Source organism: Coregonus clupeaformis, chromosome 21, assembly GCF_020615455.1.
Source record: "Coregonus clupeaformis isolate EN_2021a chromosome 21, ASM2061545v1, whole genome shotgun sequence".
Lineage (NCBI taxonomy): Eukaryota > Metazoa > Chordata > Actinopteri > Salmoniformes > Salmonidae > Coregonus > Coregonus clupeaformis.
In genome coordinates this window covers 32503409-32518594 of record NC_059212.1, presented here as the reverse complement: position 1 = coordinate 32518594, position 15186 = coordinate 32503409, and the positions used below count along the sequence as shown (strand labels likewise).

Here is a 15186-nt window from a genome sequence, read left to right as displayed (position 1 = left end):
ATTAAGCCCATTCATGAGAGTCCGCTGGTCCCTGCTGCGCCTTGTCCTCCTCCTCCACAGCTCGTCGATGGTGGTCTGGTTTACACCGTCCGCCGCCTGCTTCGGTCCAGACGGAGGGGTAGGGGTCTCCAGTACCTCATTGACTGGGAGGGCTATGGACCTGAGGAAAGGACCTGGGTGCCAGCTAGTCGGATTGTGGATAGGACTCTCATCACCGCCTTCCACCAACGGCATCCTGATCAACCTGCAATCCGTAGGGGCCGCCCCAGAGGGATCCCTAACCGTCCTGCCCGCTCGGCTTCCTGTCCTGTGCCTGATCCTGTCTCGGGACCTGTCCCATCTCCCGACCACGGCCCTCCGGCTTCCTCCGAGGATGAGGGCGTTCGCTCGGACCGTTCGGAGGAGTTCTAGCCCTCCTCCGGCTCCCCTCCTCCCGCCCGGCGTGGTGTTGCTCTTGGGACTTCTGGGGCCGTCCCTTGGGGGGTTCTGTCATGAGCCCTCTCACTCCACCGGGTTACCACCTTAATGTGTTTCCACTATCTTCCACTCTGCTCATCTCTCTCTCTCTACTCAGCCTAACTAGCTCCACCTGTCCCTGCTCTGCTCGGCTCTAATTACTCTGCCAGCTGCGCTGCATTACCCACTAACCTCTCCCAGTATTTAAAGTCCTGTCTTTCAGCTCTCCTTTGTCAGATCGTCTGCAAAGCTCACACCCCGGAACCTGTGTGCTCGCGCTTCTGGCTCACCCTTGTTTTGTGACCCCGGACCTGCCTGATTCTTGGATACTCTTCTGCCCCAGGAAAACCAGACCTGCTTTCTGCCATTACGACTCCTGACTACTCTTCGACCCGGTAACTCTGACCAGCCTTCTGCCTTGCTACAACGTATTTGGATTTCCCTTGAACTGTACTTCTGCCTTGTTTCATCCGCCCCGTTGTGTCTGTGTTTCCTCCCCCCAGGACTTCTGGACCACCAACCACCGGCGTCATCGGACGCATCGCTGCCACTGGGGGGGGGCACAGACCCAGCACATTGGACGGGATAACCCCTGGAGCCTTCACTCACTCCCTACTTCCCTTTTCCCTTAAGTTTTAATAAACTTTCTGGTGTGACGCAATTGTGGTCCTCTTGTCGTCTGTCTGAACCGTGACAAAGATTGTCCCTTAAAGAGTGTTATTGAATTTCCTGCAATTATAAGAATTGACTAAATCGGGGGCTATAGGGGCGATTTCGAAGGATTAAAAAGGTTGAACCCTCCCAAATTGTACATATGTGACCGGGGACCGTCATGACCTGGCATATGAAATTTGAAGTCAATTGGCACAAAAGTTTGACCTCCATTGGACACAATGGTCTTGCAGTTCTAGAAACTAAGAGCCTTGAATGAAATCTGAAGTGGATTTCAGTCACTTTTTATTAGATTGGCTTGACACTGTCTGTGAGTGTACATGTCTGTCTGCCACATATCTTTTTGCATTGAATGCAAAGTATTGACTTATGCATCATGTCTCGTGATGCATCACAGACTGACACTTGATCAGTTGATACCAGGCTGCCCTATCCCTGTCCCTGACACTCTGGAAGGAGAGGCGACACCCCCGCCAGCCAGGCCACTGTCTATTTTCAGATAGTTTAACGTTCCAAAATAGAGCAGCGCCGATTCCACCGAGACTAACCAATGTGGGCAAAGAATAACGAATTTGGATTATCATCCTGTTCAAGTAGAAGGACTATCAATTACCATTCTATTTAGTCCATAAAATAAAAAAAAACAAGAACTCCTAAATCAAGATTAGTTAGATTGAATGTAAAAAGTCAAAACATGTTAGTTTACTGTTGTGCTTTTTATACAGTACTGGAAGTATATTTCATTCTATTTTGTACTCACATTTTAAGAATAAATAATATATGCAGAAAGTAACATATTTAATAATAATAATAATAATAATAATAATTTGGTGGGTGCCTATATTTGTCCTATTTCACACATGTACAAGTACGGATGTGCGAATTGGAAATGTGTTTTTTCCATATCCCACTCTCAGAGTGTAGGGTCATTGGAGCAATTATGGTTAATTACCTTGCTCAAGGGCACATCAGATTTTCCACCTTGTCGGCTCTGTGAGTCGAACTAGCGACCTTTCGGTTACTGGCCCAACGCTCTAACCGCTAGGCTATTTCTCATATCCTCACTGTATTTCATTGTTACATTGGATTCATACAATCCACAAATGTACAATGCTCCAAGATACCAGCTACTACCAAGATACTAACTGCAGTTTTAGTTACACGCCTATATGCTTGGCTACTGCTTCACTCAACACATGAATCCTCTCTACTTTAGGGGCTCAAGTGTTTTATAAGGATGTGTAGTATGCGACTGTGAAACGAGAGCCCCTTATCTAAAACCTGAGGGATGAAGACCTGAGGAACACCAGTCATAAAGACCTCTGAGCCGTCAGCAGCCCCTATATGTGGGTGCAGTGCTAATTACAAAATTAATGCTGTTTTTACTGTCCGGATAAACATGGGGTCAGAGTGATGTCTACCTAACTGTACTTGTTACAAAATGGATGCTGTTTATATTACTACTGAATCAAGAGGATTAATTTAACTGCTCTGATAAGAAACATTTATTCTGTCTGAGTCTGATTCATTATCTCTGTTTTTCAATACATTTTAATATTTGGGAGATAAAGCAGATCGCGCTCTTCATTTCACCTGTCACATTATTTGACATTATGAAGATTACCATAGTTCCCCAGAACAGTTGAACCAGTCATGTGTTTGTTTGTAAATAGCACAACGGGAGAAAGTGGGAGCAGGTGAGTCCAGCTGTGTATTGACAGGGATCGCGTTTTATATTAAAAGTCGTGTTTTTTTGCTTCAATAGAGTGATCGGGGACGTGCAACTATAGTTTTCCTTCACAGAAACTACATTAGTGCAACACATTCAGCAGAAAATAGCTATTTGGCTGGCAGCCACACAAGTAAATGAGCTTGCAAAGAAAAAGCAAGGTATTTTTTGTAGAAACAATGCATGGCCATCATATTTCTAATGTTTATCATAGAAAGAACGTAGCCAGCTACATTTCCTAATGTTTTGCTTAAAAGTTAATTTTTTTTAGCGGAGAAAAGTAGGCTGGCAACACCCAGAAAAATACCAGCAAAAGTAGCTACATACAGTGAGGGAAAAAAGTATTTGATCCCCTGCTGATTTTGTACGTTTGCCCACTGACAAAGAAATGATCAGTCTATAATTTTAATGGTAGGTTTATTTGAACAGTGAGAGACAGAATAACAACAAAAAAATCCAGAAAAACGCATGTAAAAAATGCTATAAATTGATTTGCATTTTAATGAGGGAAATAAGTGTTTGACCCCCTCTCAATCAGAAAGATTTCTGGCTCCCAGGTGTCTTTTATACAGGTAACGAGCTGAGATTAGGAGCACACTCTTAAAGGGAGTGCTCCTAATCTCAGCTTGTTACCTGTATAAAAGACACCTGTCCACAGAAGCAATCAATCAATCAGATTCCAAACTCTCCACCATGGCCAAGACCAAAGAGCTCTCCAAGGATGTCAGGGACAAGATTGTAGACCTACACAAGGCTGGAATGGGCTACAAAACCATCGCCAAGCAGCTTGGAGAGAAGGTGACAACAGTTGGTGCGATTATTCGCAAATGGAAGAAACACAAAATAACTGTCAATCTCCCTCGGCCTGGGGCTCCATGCAAGATCTCACCTCGTGGAGTTGCAATGATCATGAGAACGGTGAGGAATCAGCCCAGAACTACACGGGAGGATCTTGTCAATGATCTCAAGGTAGCTGGGACCATAGTCACCAAGAAAACAATTGGTAACACACTACACCGTGAAGGACTGAAATCCTGCAGCGCCCGCAAAGTCCCCCTGCTCAAGAAAGCACATATACAGGCCCGTATGAAGTTTGCCAATGAACATCTGAATGATTCAGAGGAGAACTGGGTGAAAGTGTTGTGGTCAGATGACACCAAAATGGAGCTCTTTGGCATCAACTCAACTCGCCGTGTTTGGAGGAGGAGGAATGCTGCCTATGACCCCAAGAACACCATCCCCACCGTCAAACATGGAGGTGGAAACATTATGCTTTGGGGGGGGTTTTCTGCTAAGGGGACAGGACAACTTCACCGCATCAAAGGGACGATGGACGGGGCCATGTACCGTCAAATCTTGGGTGAGAACCTCCTTCCCTCAGCCAGGGCATTGAAAATGGGTCGTGGATGGGTATTCCAGCATGACAATGACCCAAAACACACGGCCAAGGCAACAAAGGAGTGGCTCAAGAAGAAGCACATTAAGGTCCTGGAGTGACTTAGCCAGTCTCCAGACCTTAATCCCATAGAAAATCTGTGGAGGGAGCTGAAGGTTCGAGTTGCCAAACGTCAGCCTCGAAACCTTAATGACTTGGAGAAGATCTGCAAAGAGGAGTGAGACAAAATCCCTCCTGAGATGTGTGCAAACCTGGTGGCCAACTACAAGAAATGTCTCACCTCTGTGATTGCCAACAAAGGTTTTGCCACCAAGTACTAAGTCATGTTTTGCAGAGGGGTCAAATACTTATTTCCTTCAATAAAATGCAAATCAATTTATAACATTTTTGACATGCGTTTTTCTGGATTTTTGTTGTTGTTATTCTGTCTCTCACTGTTCAAATAAACCTACCATTAAAATTATAGACTGATAATGTCTTTGTCAGTGGGCAAACATACAAAATCAGCAGGGGATCAAATACTTTTTTCCCTCACTGTATATCAGTCAGAGTGCTGTCTGCTGATAGAATGCCTGTTTGTGAATTGTCATTAGAGTGGAAAAGTGCAACTGAAGCACAAAATTAGTCTGATGCCGATTAGAAATTACAATAAGAAGCATTTTAGATCTGCGTTTACAAAACACAGCAAGATATTTCTTATGTGTTTTATCTTTTTTCCTGAGTGAAAAACAAAGATTTCTGCGTTAATGAGACCCCTAGCTTTAACTTGCAAGTAAGTGGCCAAATGAATAAGGTGACAGGGCATCATAGTGTGAGCTTTCTGCAGTGGCATATATGCATGGTTGCCAAGGGAAGACCGGCTTCCCTATTGGTAACAATACACTATTTACAGTGTAATAGTCAGAATCTAAAGAGACATTGAGGGAATAATATATTCAACATGCACTGTTTTAGGTCTTGTGGCCCATCATATACTATGCAGTTAGACACTTTTATAGTAGTGTGATCATATAGTGTGATCATGTGAACAGTACAAGACATTACCAGGCATACATGGTGGCTCTGGCTGGCATCTTCCTGCCACTAGCAGGTCCTGTTGCTTCCGCTTCTTACTCCTCCTCAGGCTGCCAAACCTCTTCATGGACACCAGCGGGTTCAAGCGATGGTTTCAACACCCAATATGGACCATGACCATCCGGGACTGGGACGAGTCACACTGTAGGGCACCACCACCACTACTCAGATGTGTGACGAAATAGCTACTCCTGTTACTCCGCCTGATGCATGTTTGTAAATTGAATAAAGCTAAAGATCGGTGTCAAATGACAAGATCTGTGCCAAAATGAAATTAAAGATATGTCCGGAGAAGGGTCTTTCCCAACCAGTCAGGTGCTTACTGAAAGTCTCTTGTGCAAGGCTACTCTTCTAGCTCTGGATGGCTTTGTGTTGGTATTCTGGAAAGAGCTGAACCTTTCCTAGGAGGATGTGCTTTGGTCTGGAGGGCCCTCTTCAGTCAATGGGCTATCTTAGATTAAGGTTGCTTTTGTTCTCCTGAGTAGATCTGTTCTTCTGGTTAAGAGTTGCCTCTTCTCCTTCCCATTGATGTGCCATCTGTCATTTAGACATGGTTGGTCTTCATGCTTGTATTTCTTGGAAAGTTAAGGATCTCTTCTTCTTTCTGTAAGCTCATTCATTAAAATGTCTCAGTGAGTCCAGAGAGCTGTCAGGGTATTGGTGTCTGTGGCAGCTCACATGTTCGCTGGAGAACACGCAGGGAAAGAAAGATGGAATTTCCACACGTCCTCTGTGAGACTAGGTCCAACACTCCCAAGTGATGATGCACAGTGTAGCACAGCACACACAGACTCTCTTCCTCTCGCTCTGCTGAATTTCACTTTGCTCCTCTTCTCCCCCTCTCTGCTCTGTTTTGGTAGGACTGTCTCGCTCTCCCGCTCTCTGCTCTATTTTGCACTGTTCTGCCTCTCTACAGAGCTCTAGTAGTGGCATCTGTTGGTGTCAGGTGCAGCTGTGGGTGGCGTCTTTAATATACTACGCGTTTCAGCAGCCTGTAAAAGGAGGCCAGCCCGGGAGGGACACACAAAGTGATTGGGTAAGCGTCTGCGTCCCCCCCCTCTTAACCCCAACCCCCCCTGAACACATTCAAATCACCATACTCACATCCGTCTCCGTCTTACATTTACGTCATTTAGCAGACGCTCTTATCCAGAGCGACTTACAAATTGGTGCATTCACCTTAAAGCCAACGTGTATATACTCATAACACTATCTAAAATCAGGGACGGGCAACTGGCGTCCCTGAATACACAAGGTGTTATTTCAAAATTTCGTTGTGCATCAGCAGTCACTCAATTAGTCCATGTCAGCTAAATTGTTTTAGATTGGTAAGCAGTGGTGGAAAAAGTACCCAACTGTCATACTTGAGTAAAAGTAAAAGATACCTTAATAGAAAATGACTCAAGTAAAAGTAAGTCACCCAGTAAAATTCTACTTGAGCAAAAGACAAAGTATTTGGTTTAAAATATACTTAGGTATCAAAAGTAAAAGTATAAATAATTTCGAATTCCTTATATTAAGCAAACCAGATGGCACCATTTTCTTGTTTTTTTAATTTACGGAAAGCCAGGGGCACACTCCAACATTCAGATATAATTTACAAACAAAGCATGTGTGTTTAGTGAGTCCGCCAGATCAGAGGCAGTAGGGATGATAAGGGATGGTCTCCTGATAAGTGCGTGAATTGGACTATTTTCCTGTCCTGCTAATAAGCATTCAAAAGGTAACGAGTACTTTTGGGTGTCAAGGGAAATGTATGGAATAAAAAGTACAATATTTTCTTAAGGAAAATAAAGGAAGTAAAAGTAGTCAAAAATATAAACAGTAAAGTAAAGTACAGATACCCCAAAATAACTACTTAAGTAGTACTTTAAAGTATTTTTACTTAAGTACTTTACACCACTGTTGGTAAGTTAGTATAGCAGCCAGCTATCTAAACTTGTAGTAAGCATGGTCGAATTACCGACTAGGGAGGGCCCATTGATCAGTAGCCATCATATTAAAAACTGCAAACATTTGCCTCCATCCTTGGGCAAAACGTGTAGAATTGCAGGAATTTTGTTCTAAAATTGCAAAATCTCTCAACCCCATGGCAAGATGTGTAGAATTGCAGCAAACTTGCTTTAAAACTGCAACATTTTCTCTACACCCCATGGCAAAATGTGCATAATTGCACCCCCATCAAAGTTGCCCATCCCCAATCTAAATCAAACTATATAAAAACCAAAAGGTGTCGTAAGAATGCCTTCAGAAAGTATTTATACCCTTTGACTTATTCCACATTGTTGTGTTACAGCCTGAATTTAAATTGATTTTCTCACCCATCTACACACAATGCCCCATAATGCCAAAGTGAAAACATGACATTTTTGCAAATGTATTGAAAATGAAATACAGAAATATCTAATTCACATTAGTATTCACAATACTTTGTAGAATCACCTTTGGCAGTGATTACAGCTGTGAGTATTTCTGTATAAGTCTAAGAGCTTTCCACACCTGGATTGTGAAACATTTGCCCATTCACTGCTCAACAAGAGGGACCTTACAGATAAGTGTATCTGTGGGGTACAGAGATTTGGTAGTCATTCAAAAAATCATGTTAAACTCTATTATTGCACACAGAGTGAGTCCATACAACTTATTATGTGACCTGTTAAGCAAATGTTTACTCCTGAACATATTTAGGCTTGCCATAACAAAAGGGTTGAATACTTGACTCAAGACATTTCAGCTTTTTATTTTTAATTAATTTGTTAAAAGAAATAAAAAACATAATTCCACTTTGACATTATGGGGTATTGTGCGTAGGCCAGTGAGATACCCCCCAAATGTAATCGATTTTCAATTCAGGCTGTAATACAACAAACTGTGGAAAAGGTAAAGGGGTGTGAATACTTTCTGAAGGCACTGTATGTACTTTAAGTTGAACATTCTGCCTCGCAGAGCGACAGCTAGGTCAGGTCACTGTCCCAGTACTGTAGCTAACTCAGGAAGACTGACCTTTAAAAAGTGCTGATCCCAGCCCCAGATCACCTCAACCATCCTCAGCTGACTGAATGGACGCCTCATGGTCTTTCCCTGGCCTGGCCTGGCGGCTGTGGAGTCATCTGATCAGATAATGGGTTCCACACACTCACCACCACACCCCTGTGATGACCCAGTTAGTTATGACACTATTGACTGGCTTCTATACTACCCCAGATTCATAAAAAATGGTTATGCAACTGATCAGCCCAAACAAGTCAATAAACAGTTCAGCAGTGCATGAATGAGGAGATGCAGTCAGAGTGTTACCTTTGACCTTCTGCTCCTATGACACCTCAATTGTTTTTACGCTGGGGTTTCATAAACTAGGGATAAAAAAAGTCAAAGAATTTCCTCTTCTTTCTCTAGACGTCTCTTCCCTTTCGATTTAGTCTCATCTATCTCTTTATACTCTATTCTCATGGGTCTCAGTGAATTGGGGGCAATTTGTAAAAAATGACTTTAATGACCTTAATTTACTGACCACATACAGAATGCAGGGGAAGGGAGGGAGGAGAGGAGAGGAGAGGAGCGGAGAGGAGAGGGAGAGAGACTGCCTGCCTGCCTGAAGAGCTTTGTACAAGTCTGTCTGGGCATTTCCAGATAAAGACATGAACGTTGAAATTACCTTGAAGGACAAATAGCTTATTATATTATAGCATAAAACCCAAAAGTCAATAGATGCCATGCATAAAAACCCTTGGAGAAAATATAGAATTCTTGACATCCAAGCCCCAAACAATTTCTCATAACGTGATGGATGGAAGAGAGCAAGAAATGAACAGGGCATAGCACACCCTTGTGGAAACTGATGCTCGATTATAACAACAGTTTAAACAAGCCATGAACCTTCAAGAGTAGTGGCCCCAGTCAGTGTATGAGTTTCAGTACAGTTGGTGACCCATATTAATCTTCAGGATGAAACAGAGCTTGCCCCAAGCTAAGGCCTGGCCCAGATGGAGTGTTCCATTATAAGCTGCTAAACAAGACTCTTCATAGGAACTGGGAAGAATGGGTGAACACCAGCCAGGGAAAATGACTCACCTTTTAGGTGTTTTAACCAGAGTATTTCCATGCACAACAGACTGATTTTCATTAGACCATTAACTATACAAGTACTGAGACTGAAGAGCTTAAAAGTCATTTGGTTAACTCTGCTCTCTGGTCATTTGACAAGGAAGCTACTCTCTAATACTCAACAAATCACTTCCAACCAATCATTATTTTGGTAAACAGTTTACTTGAAACCTAAAGTCATAAAGGCTACATAACACTGTCATAATCATAACACTGGTATAAACAGTCATGACTGTTAAATTCTTTGAATCTACAGTTTCATTTAGTACCGTAGCTCTAGTCCAAGGCCTTTCTAATGTTTTAAAGAGGAAATACTAAGCAACATTATTACCAGGGCGATGTGTTGACTCTTGACTCTGGTGGTCACATGTTATCATTCACAATGTAAGTTTGTCCTAATAATTCATAATTCTATGAATATTAGCTAGAAAACATGTGCTTGGACTCTAGTTCAATGAATCCCAGAGGCCAGCAGCACAATATGACATTCTGGCTTTATAGACCACCCATGAAAGCCAGAAAACATAAGCTAAACAAAGTCCTTTATGTTTGTCACTTCTTTCTTTTAACCCCAAGAGGAAGTTGTTGACACTGATGATAAAGAGTCTAGATAAGGAAGGAAGCACATCTGTCTGCAGTTTTGTAATAATACTCTAAGCTTAAGACCCAGAATGGTCTAGGTCATGATGGGTCACTGAGCTCTCAGGACATGGCAATAAGATGGTGATGTTTACATTGTGTTTGCTTTCCAGAAGGGGACTGCTGCCCCCTACAGCTCTTGCAGGGCTTTTTAGCACCAATGCGCTAGGACTGTACAGGGTTTTACCATTTTGTGACCATTTTCTTTTGAAGAGCTACCTGTGTTTGCTATGGTAATTATTCCATATTATTACAACAGTGTGTCTGCACATAATTCAGTCATAGATAATTCTGTCAGAATCAAAGTCTAAGATCACAATAATGCTGATAACTTCCTGCCTTGAGGTTTTTCAGCGAATACAGGAAACCACAGTTGGCTCTTTGAAATACATGTATTTTGTATTACCTTTCCTGGTCCTAGAGAAGAGCTTGATGCTAGAGTTGGACGATGAGTTGGGCGAAGAGCGGAAGATACCACTGAAGCTGAGGCAACGGGGGGATTTGAGCGGTGAGGGGACCTGGTGGGTGGAGGGGTAGATGGTTCTGGATGAGCCAGGGCTGATCCGGGACTGGGAGTGGGCAGAGGCAGACATGGGACTGGAGGGTTGGCTGACACCGGCAGGACCCCCCCTCACAAAGAGTCCTTTAGTTGAGCTGACAGAGTGGCTGCAGACCTCTCCCTGAGATAAAAGAGAGGAAGGGATTTCATTTACATGGACTCATGCAAATACCTTGTTTGTTTATGCACAATGTGTCACTATTCAGTTGAGCAGGATGATATATTGACACCTGGGACTATTTTGACAGAGGCTTTATGGACTGTATTCAAAGAAACCACAAGGCCACATTAGCATAAAATGAAAATATTGTTTCACATCATCACAATTTCTATTTGTTTGATTTATAATGCATTAGGGCCTGAGCAGAATATATAAGGCTTGACAGTCTGTAGGAGAGATGCCCATGGCTTGGGTGAAGTCACTTCTCTTTGTCTGAGATATGAAACCATATGACCTATCACATTACCCTGTGGAACTTGTTTACAGGGGTTAAACCCAAAATAAAAATCGCATCATACTGTGGCACTTCCTGATATTTTGAAAGTTCTATATCTTGAAAACTGATTGCTGACATGAAAAACATTTAAGGACTGCATCAACAGTGGGCTAATGAAACAAATACCAAAATATAGTTTGAGTGGTATTTTCCTTTAAGTCGATCTAAGATTGATTGTCTGCAAGGACAAGTTAACCTCCCCTTTCATGAAAAAAAGTCATGAACATCATGCTTTTAGGGATTCTTTTGTACATGTATTAAACTGCAAGTTTGATCAATTCCAGTCCTTTTCAATAAAAAAATCCCATATGACGGAAATCCGTCGCAGTGACCGAGAACATTAACCCCCGTGTTTAATATTATAACAGATGACTGCAGGACACAATCTAGCTTACAGTGGACTGACTCTCTGGGAAACAGGTCAAAGCCTTGCTTTGTGTTGTGGGTAAATGTTTTACAGATTGAGACTGAGAAGGAGCTCTGTCATAAACATGTCTGAAGGGGAAACTCAGAGTAAGATGGAAGGCTGCCTAATTTTAAACCATACCTGGCGGTCAGTGAAACAGCAGTGCAACACCCTGTGTTGCAAACAAAACAAAAAATATGGGTCAAAGTGGGAACATTTGCAAATTCATACACTTATAAGTTAAAGCCTATTGGGGAGTGTGCTACTATATAAGGAAATGCAAAAACGTTATGATAAACACAATAGTGGTGTTTATAGAAGAAACAGTAAGATGTTGCAGAGAAGTGTTTAGGTGACAGAAAACAGGCTACGAACTCAAAGGAGTGCCAAGAGTAAATTACAACCACACCTACAGTGCATGTGGGAGAAGTCTCTCTAAACATTCCCTATTGGTCCAGATATACTGGTGCTGTACTACATACCATCAAATCAGTCCTGAGCCTCTGCAAATTAAATCCTCTCTACAATGATATTTGCATGATATTTGTTTAAGGCTGGCCCTACTCTACACACATTTCTATTTGGCCAATCCTGTGACAAATCTGAGAGAGAGACAGCACACATCCTACTCCTCTGTTTGCCAACAAACTTTCTCTCTTCTTGCGCAACAGCGTGTTTAGGCAAGCTAGTCAGCTAGGAGAGTTTTATCAGCAGGAAAGACAGGTGGTTCAAGTTTCAATGTCACGTGCACAAGTAAAGTGAAATGCCTTTCTTGCAAGCTCTAATTCACTACACACAGTTGAAAAAGAGAACAATAAAATCTCAAGAAGGAATCAAATCCTATAATTCAGAGAAAAGACTGAGGTTGTTGGGAAAATAACGACTGAAAGCACTTAAAGACCGACTCAGACAATGTAAAGAGAGAAGGAAGAGGAAGCTTGCTTTGCATGGATCAATTTAGTAGAAAAGCATGATAAAAGGCTAGTAAAATAATCTCACTCAGTGAGAAGAAGCAAAACCAAATCGCTACTAAACTCAAAACCAAAGAACACACATCTAGCCAGAGCTTGCACAACCAAGAAGTTGTCTAGACATCTCTGTAGGGCTAACCACAATTAGTCGACTGTTAGGTCGTTAGGCTATTGGTTGACCGAGATTGTTACTGCTCGACTAAAACACAAACACACAACCAGTCAAATGTTTGGACACACCTACTCATTCAAGGGTTTTTCTTTATTTTTACATTGTAGAATAATAGTGAAGACACCAAAACTATGAAATAACACATATGGAATCATGTAGTAACCAAAAAAAGTGTTAAACAAATCAAAATATATTTTATATTTGAGATTCTTCAAATAGACACCCTTTGCCTTGATGACAGCTTTGCACACTCTTGGCATTCTCTCAACCAGCTTCATGAGGTAGTCACCTGGAATGCATTTCAATTAACAGGTGTGCCTTCTTAAAAGTTAATTTGTGGAATTTCTTTCCTTCTTAATGCATTTGAGCCAATCAGTTATGTTGTGACAAGGTATGGGTGGTATACAGAAGATACCCCTACTTGGTAAAATACCAAGTCCATATTATGGCAAGAACAGCTCAAATAAGCAAAGAGAAACGACAGTCCATCATTACTTTAAGACATGAAGGTCAGTCAATACGGAACATTTCAAGAACTTTGAAAGTTTCTTCAAGTGCAGTCGCAAAAACCATCAAGCGCTATGATGAAACTGGCTCTCATGAAGACCGCCTCCGTAATGGAAGACCCAGAGTTACCTCTGCTGCAGAGGATAAGTTCATTAGAGTTACCAGCCTCAGAAATTGCAGCCCAAATAAATGCCTCACAGAGTTCAAGTCACAGACACATCTCAACATCAACTGTTCAGGAGGGGACTGTGTGAATCAGGCCTTCATAGTCGAATTGCTGCAAAGAAACCACTACTAAAGGACACCAATAATAAGAAGAGACCTGCTTGGGCCAAGAAACACAAGCAATGGACATTAGACCAGTGGAAATGTGTCCTTTGGTCTGTAGTCCAAATTGGAGATTTTTGGTTCCAACCGCTGTGTCTTTGTGAGATGCGGTGTGGGTGAACGGATGATCTCGGCATGTGTAGTTCGCACCGTAAAGCATGGAGGAGGTGTCATTGTGTGGGGGTGCTTTGCTGGTGACACTGTCAGTGATTTATTAAGAATTCAAGACACACTTAACCAGCACGGCTACCACAGCATTCTGCAGCAATACGCCATCCCATCTGGTTTGGGCTTAGTGGGACTGTCATTTGTTTTTCAGCAGGACAATGACCCAGGCTGTATAAGGGCTATTTGACCAAGAAGGAGAGTGATGGAGTGCTACATCAGATGACCTGGCCTCCACAATCCCCCGACCACAACCCAATTGAGATGGTTTGGGATGAGTCGGACCGCAGAGTGAAGGAAAAGCAGCCAACAAGTGCTCAGCATATGTGGGAACTCCTTCAAGACTGTTGGAAAAGCATTCCAGGTGAAGCTGGTTGAGAGAATGCCAAGTGTGTGCATAGCTGTCATCAAGGCAAAGGGTGGCTATTTGAAGAATCTCAAATATAAAACATATTTTAATTTGTTTAACACTTTTTTGGTTTAATACATGATTCCATGTATGTTATTTCATAGTTTTGATTTCTTCACTATTATTCTACAATGTAATTTTTTAAAATAATAAATAAAAACCCTTGAATGAGTAGGTGTGTCCAAACTTTTGACTGGTACTGTATGTATGTATGTATGTATGTATGTATGTATGTATGTATGTATGTATGTATATATGTACAGTGGGGAGAACAAGTATTTGATACACTGCTGATTTTGCAGGTTTTCCTACTCAAAAAGCATGTAGAGGTCTGTAATTTTTATCATAGGTACACTTCAACTGTGAGAGACGGAATCTAAAACAAAAATCCAGGAAATCACATTGTATGATTTTTAAGTAATTAATTTGCCTTTTATTGCATGACATAAGTATTTGATACATCAGAAAAGCAGAACTTAATATTTGGTACAGAAACCTTTGTTTGCAATTACAGAGATCATACGTTTCCTGTAGGTCTTGACCAGGTTTGCACACACTGCAGCAGGGATTTTGGCCCACTCCTCCATACAGACCATCTCCAAATCCTTCAGGTTTCGGGGCTGTCGCTGGGCAATACAGACTTTCAGCTCCCTCCAAAGATTTTCTATTGGGTTCAGGTCTGGAGACTGGCTAGGCCACTCCAGGACCTTGAGATGCTTCTTACGGAGCCACTCCTTAGTTGCCCTGGCTGTGTGTTTCAGGTCGTTGTCATGCTGGAAGACCCAGCCACGACCCATCTTCAATGCTCTTACTGAGGGAAGGAGGTGGAGTTTAGACCAAAAAGCTCTATTTTTGTCTCATAACACCACATGACCTTCTCCCATTCCTCCTCTGGATCATCCAGATGGTCATTGGCAAACTTCAGACGGGCCTGGACATGTGCTGGCTTGAGCAGGGGGACCTTGCGTGCGCTGCAGGATTTTAATCCATGACGGCGTAGTGTGTTACTAATGGTTTTCTTTGAGACTGTGGTCCCAGCTCTCTTCAAGTCATTGACCAGGTCCTGCCGTGTAGTTCTGGGCTGATCCCTCACCTTCCTCATG

General features: G+C 42.3%; 1 protein-coding gene across 3 annotated transcripts in view; it reads right to left on the bottom strand.

Moving 5' to 3' along the window:
* LOC121535291 (5'-AMP-activated protein kinase subunit gamma-1-like) overlaps window positions 1-15186 on the bottom strand; it is a 57585-nt gene that overhangs the window by 31301 nt on the left and 11098 nt on the right. For 2 of the 3 annotated variants that reach the window (XR_006657173.1, XM_045205874.1), the window contains exon 2: window positions 10477-10750. Coding sequence is in view for 2 of the 3 variants with exons in the window: in XM_045205874.1 (XP_045061809.1) it covers window positions 10477-10750 (274 nt within the window). In the remaining variant the exon portion in view is untranslated. Of the gene's footprint in view, window positions 1-5297; window positions 6245-10476; window positions 10751-15186 lie in introns of those variants that run through there. The other variant, XM_045205875.1, reaches the window with a different exon arrangement.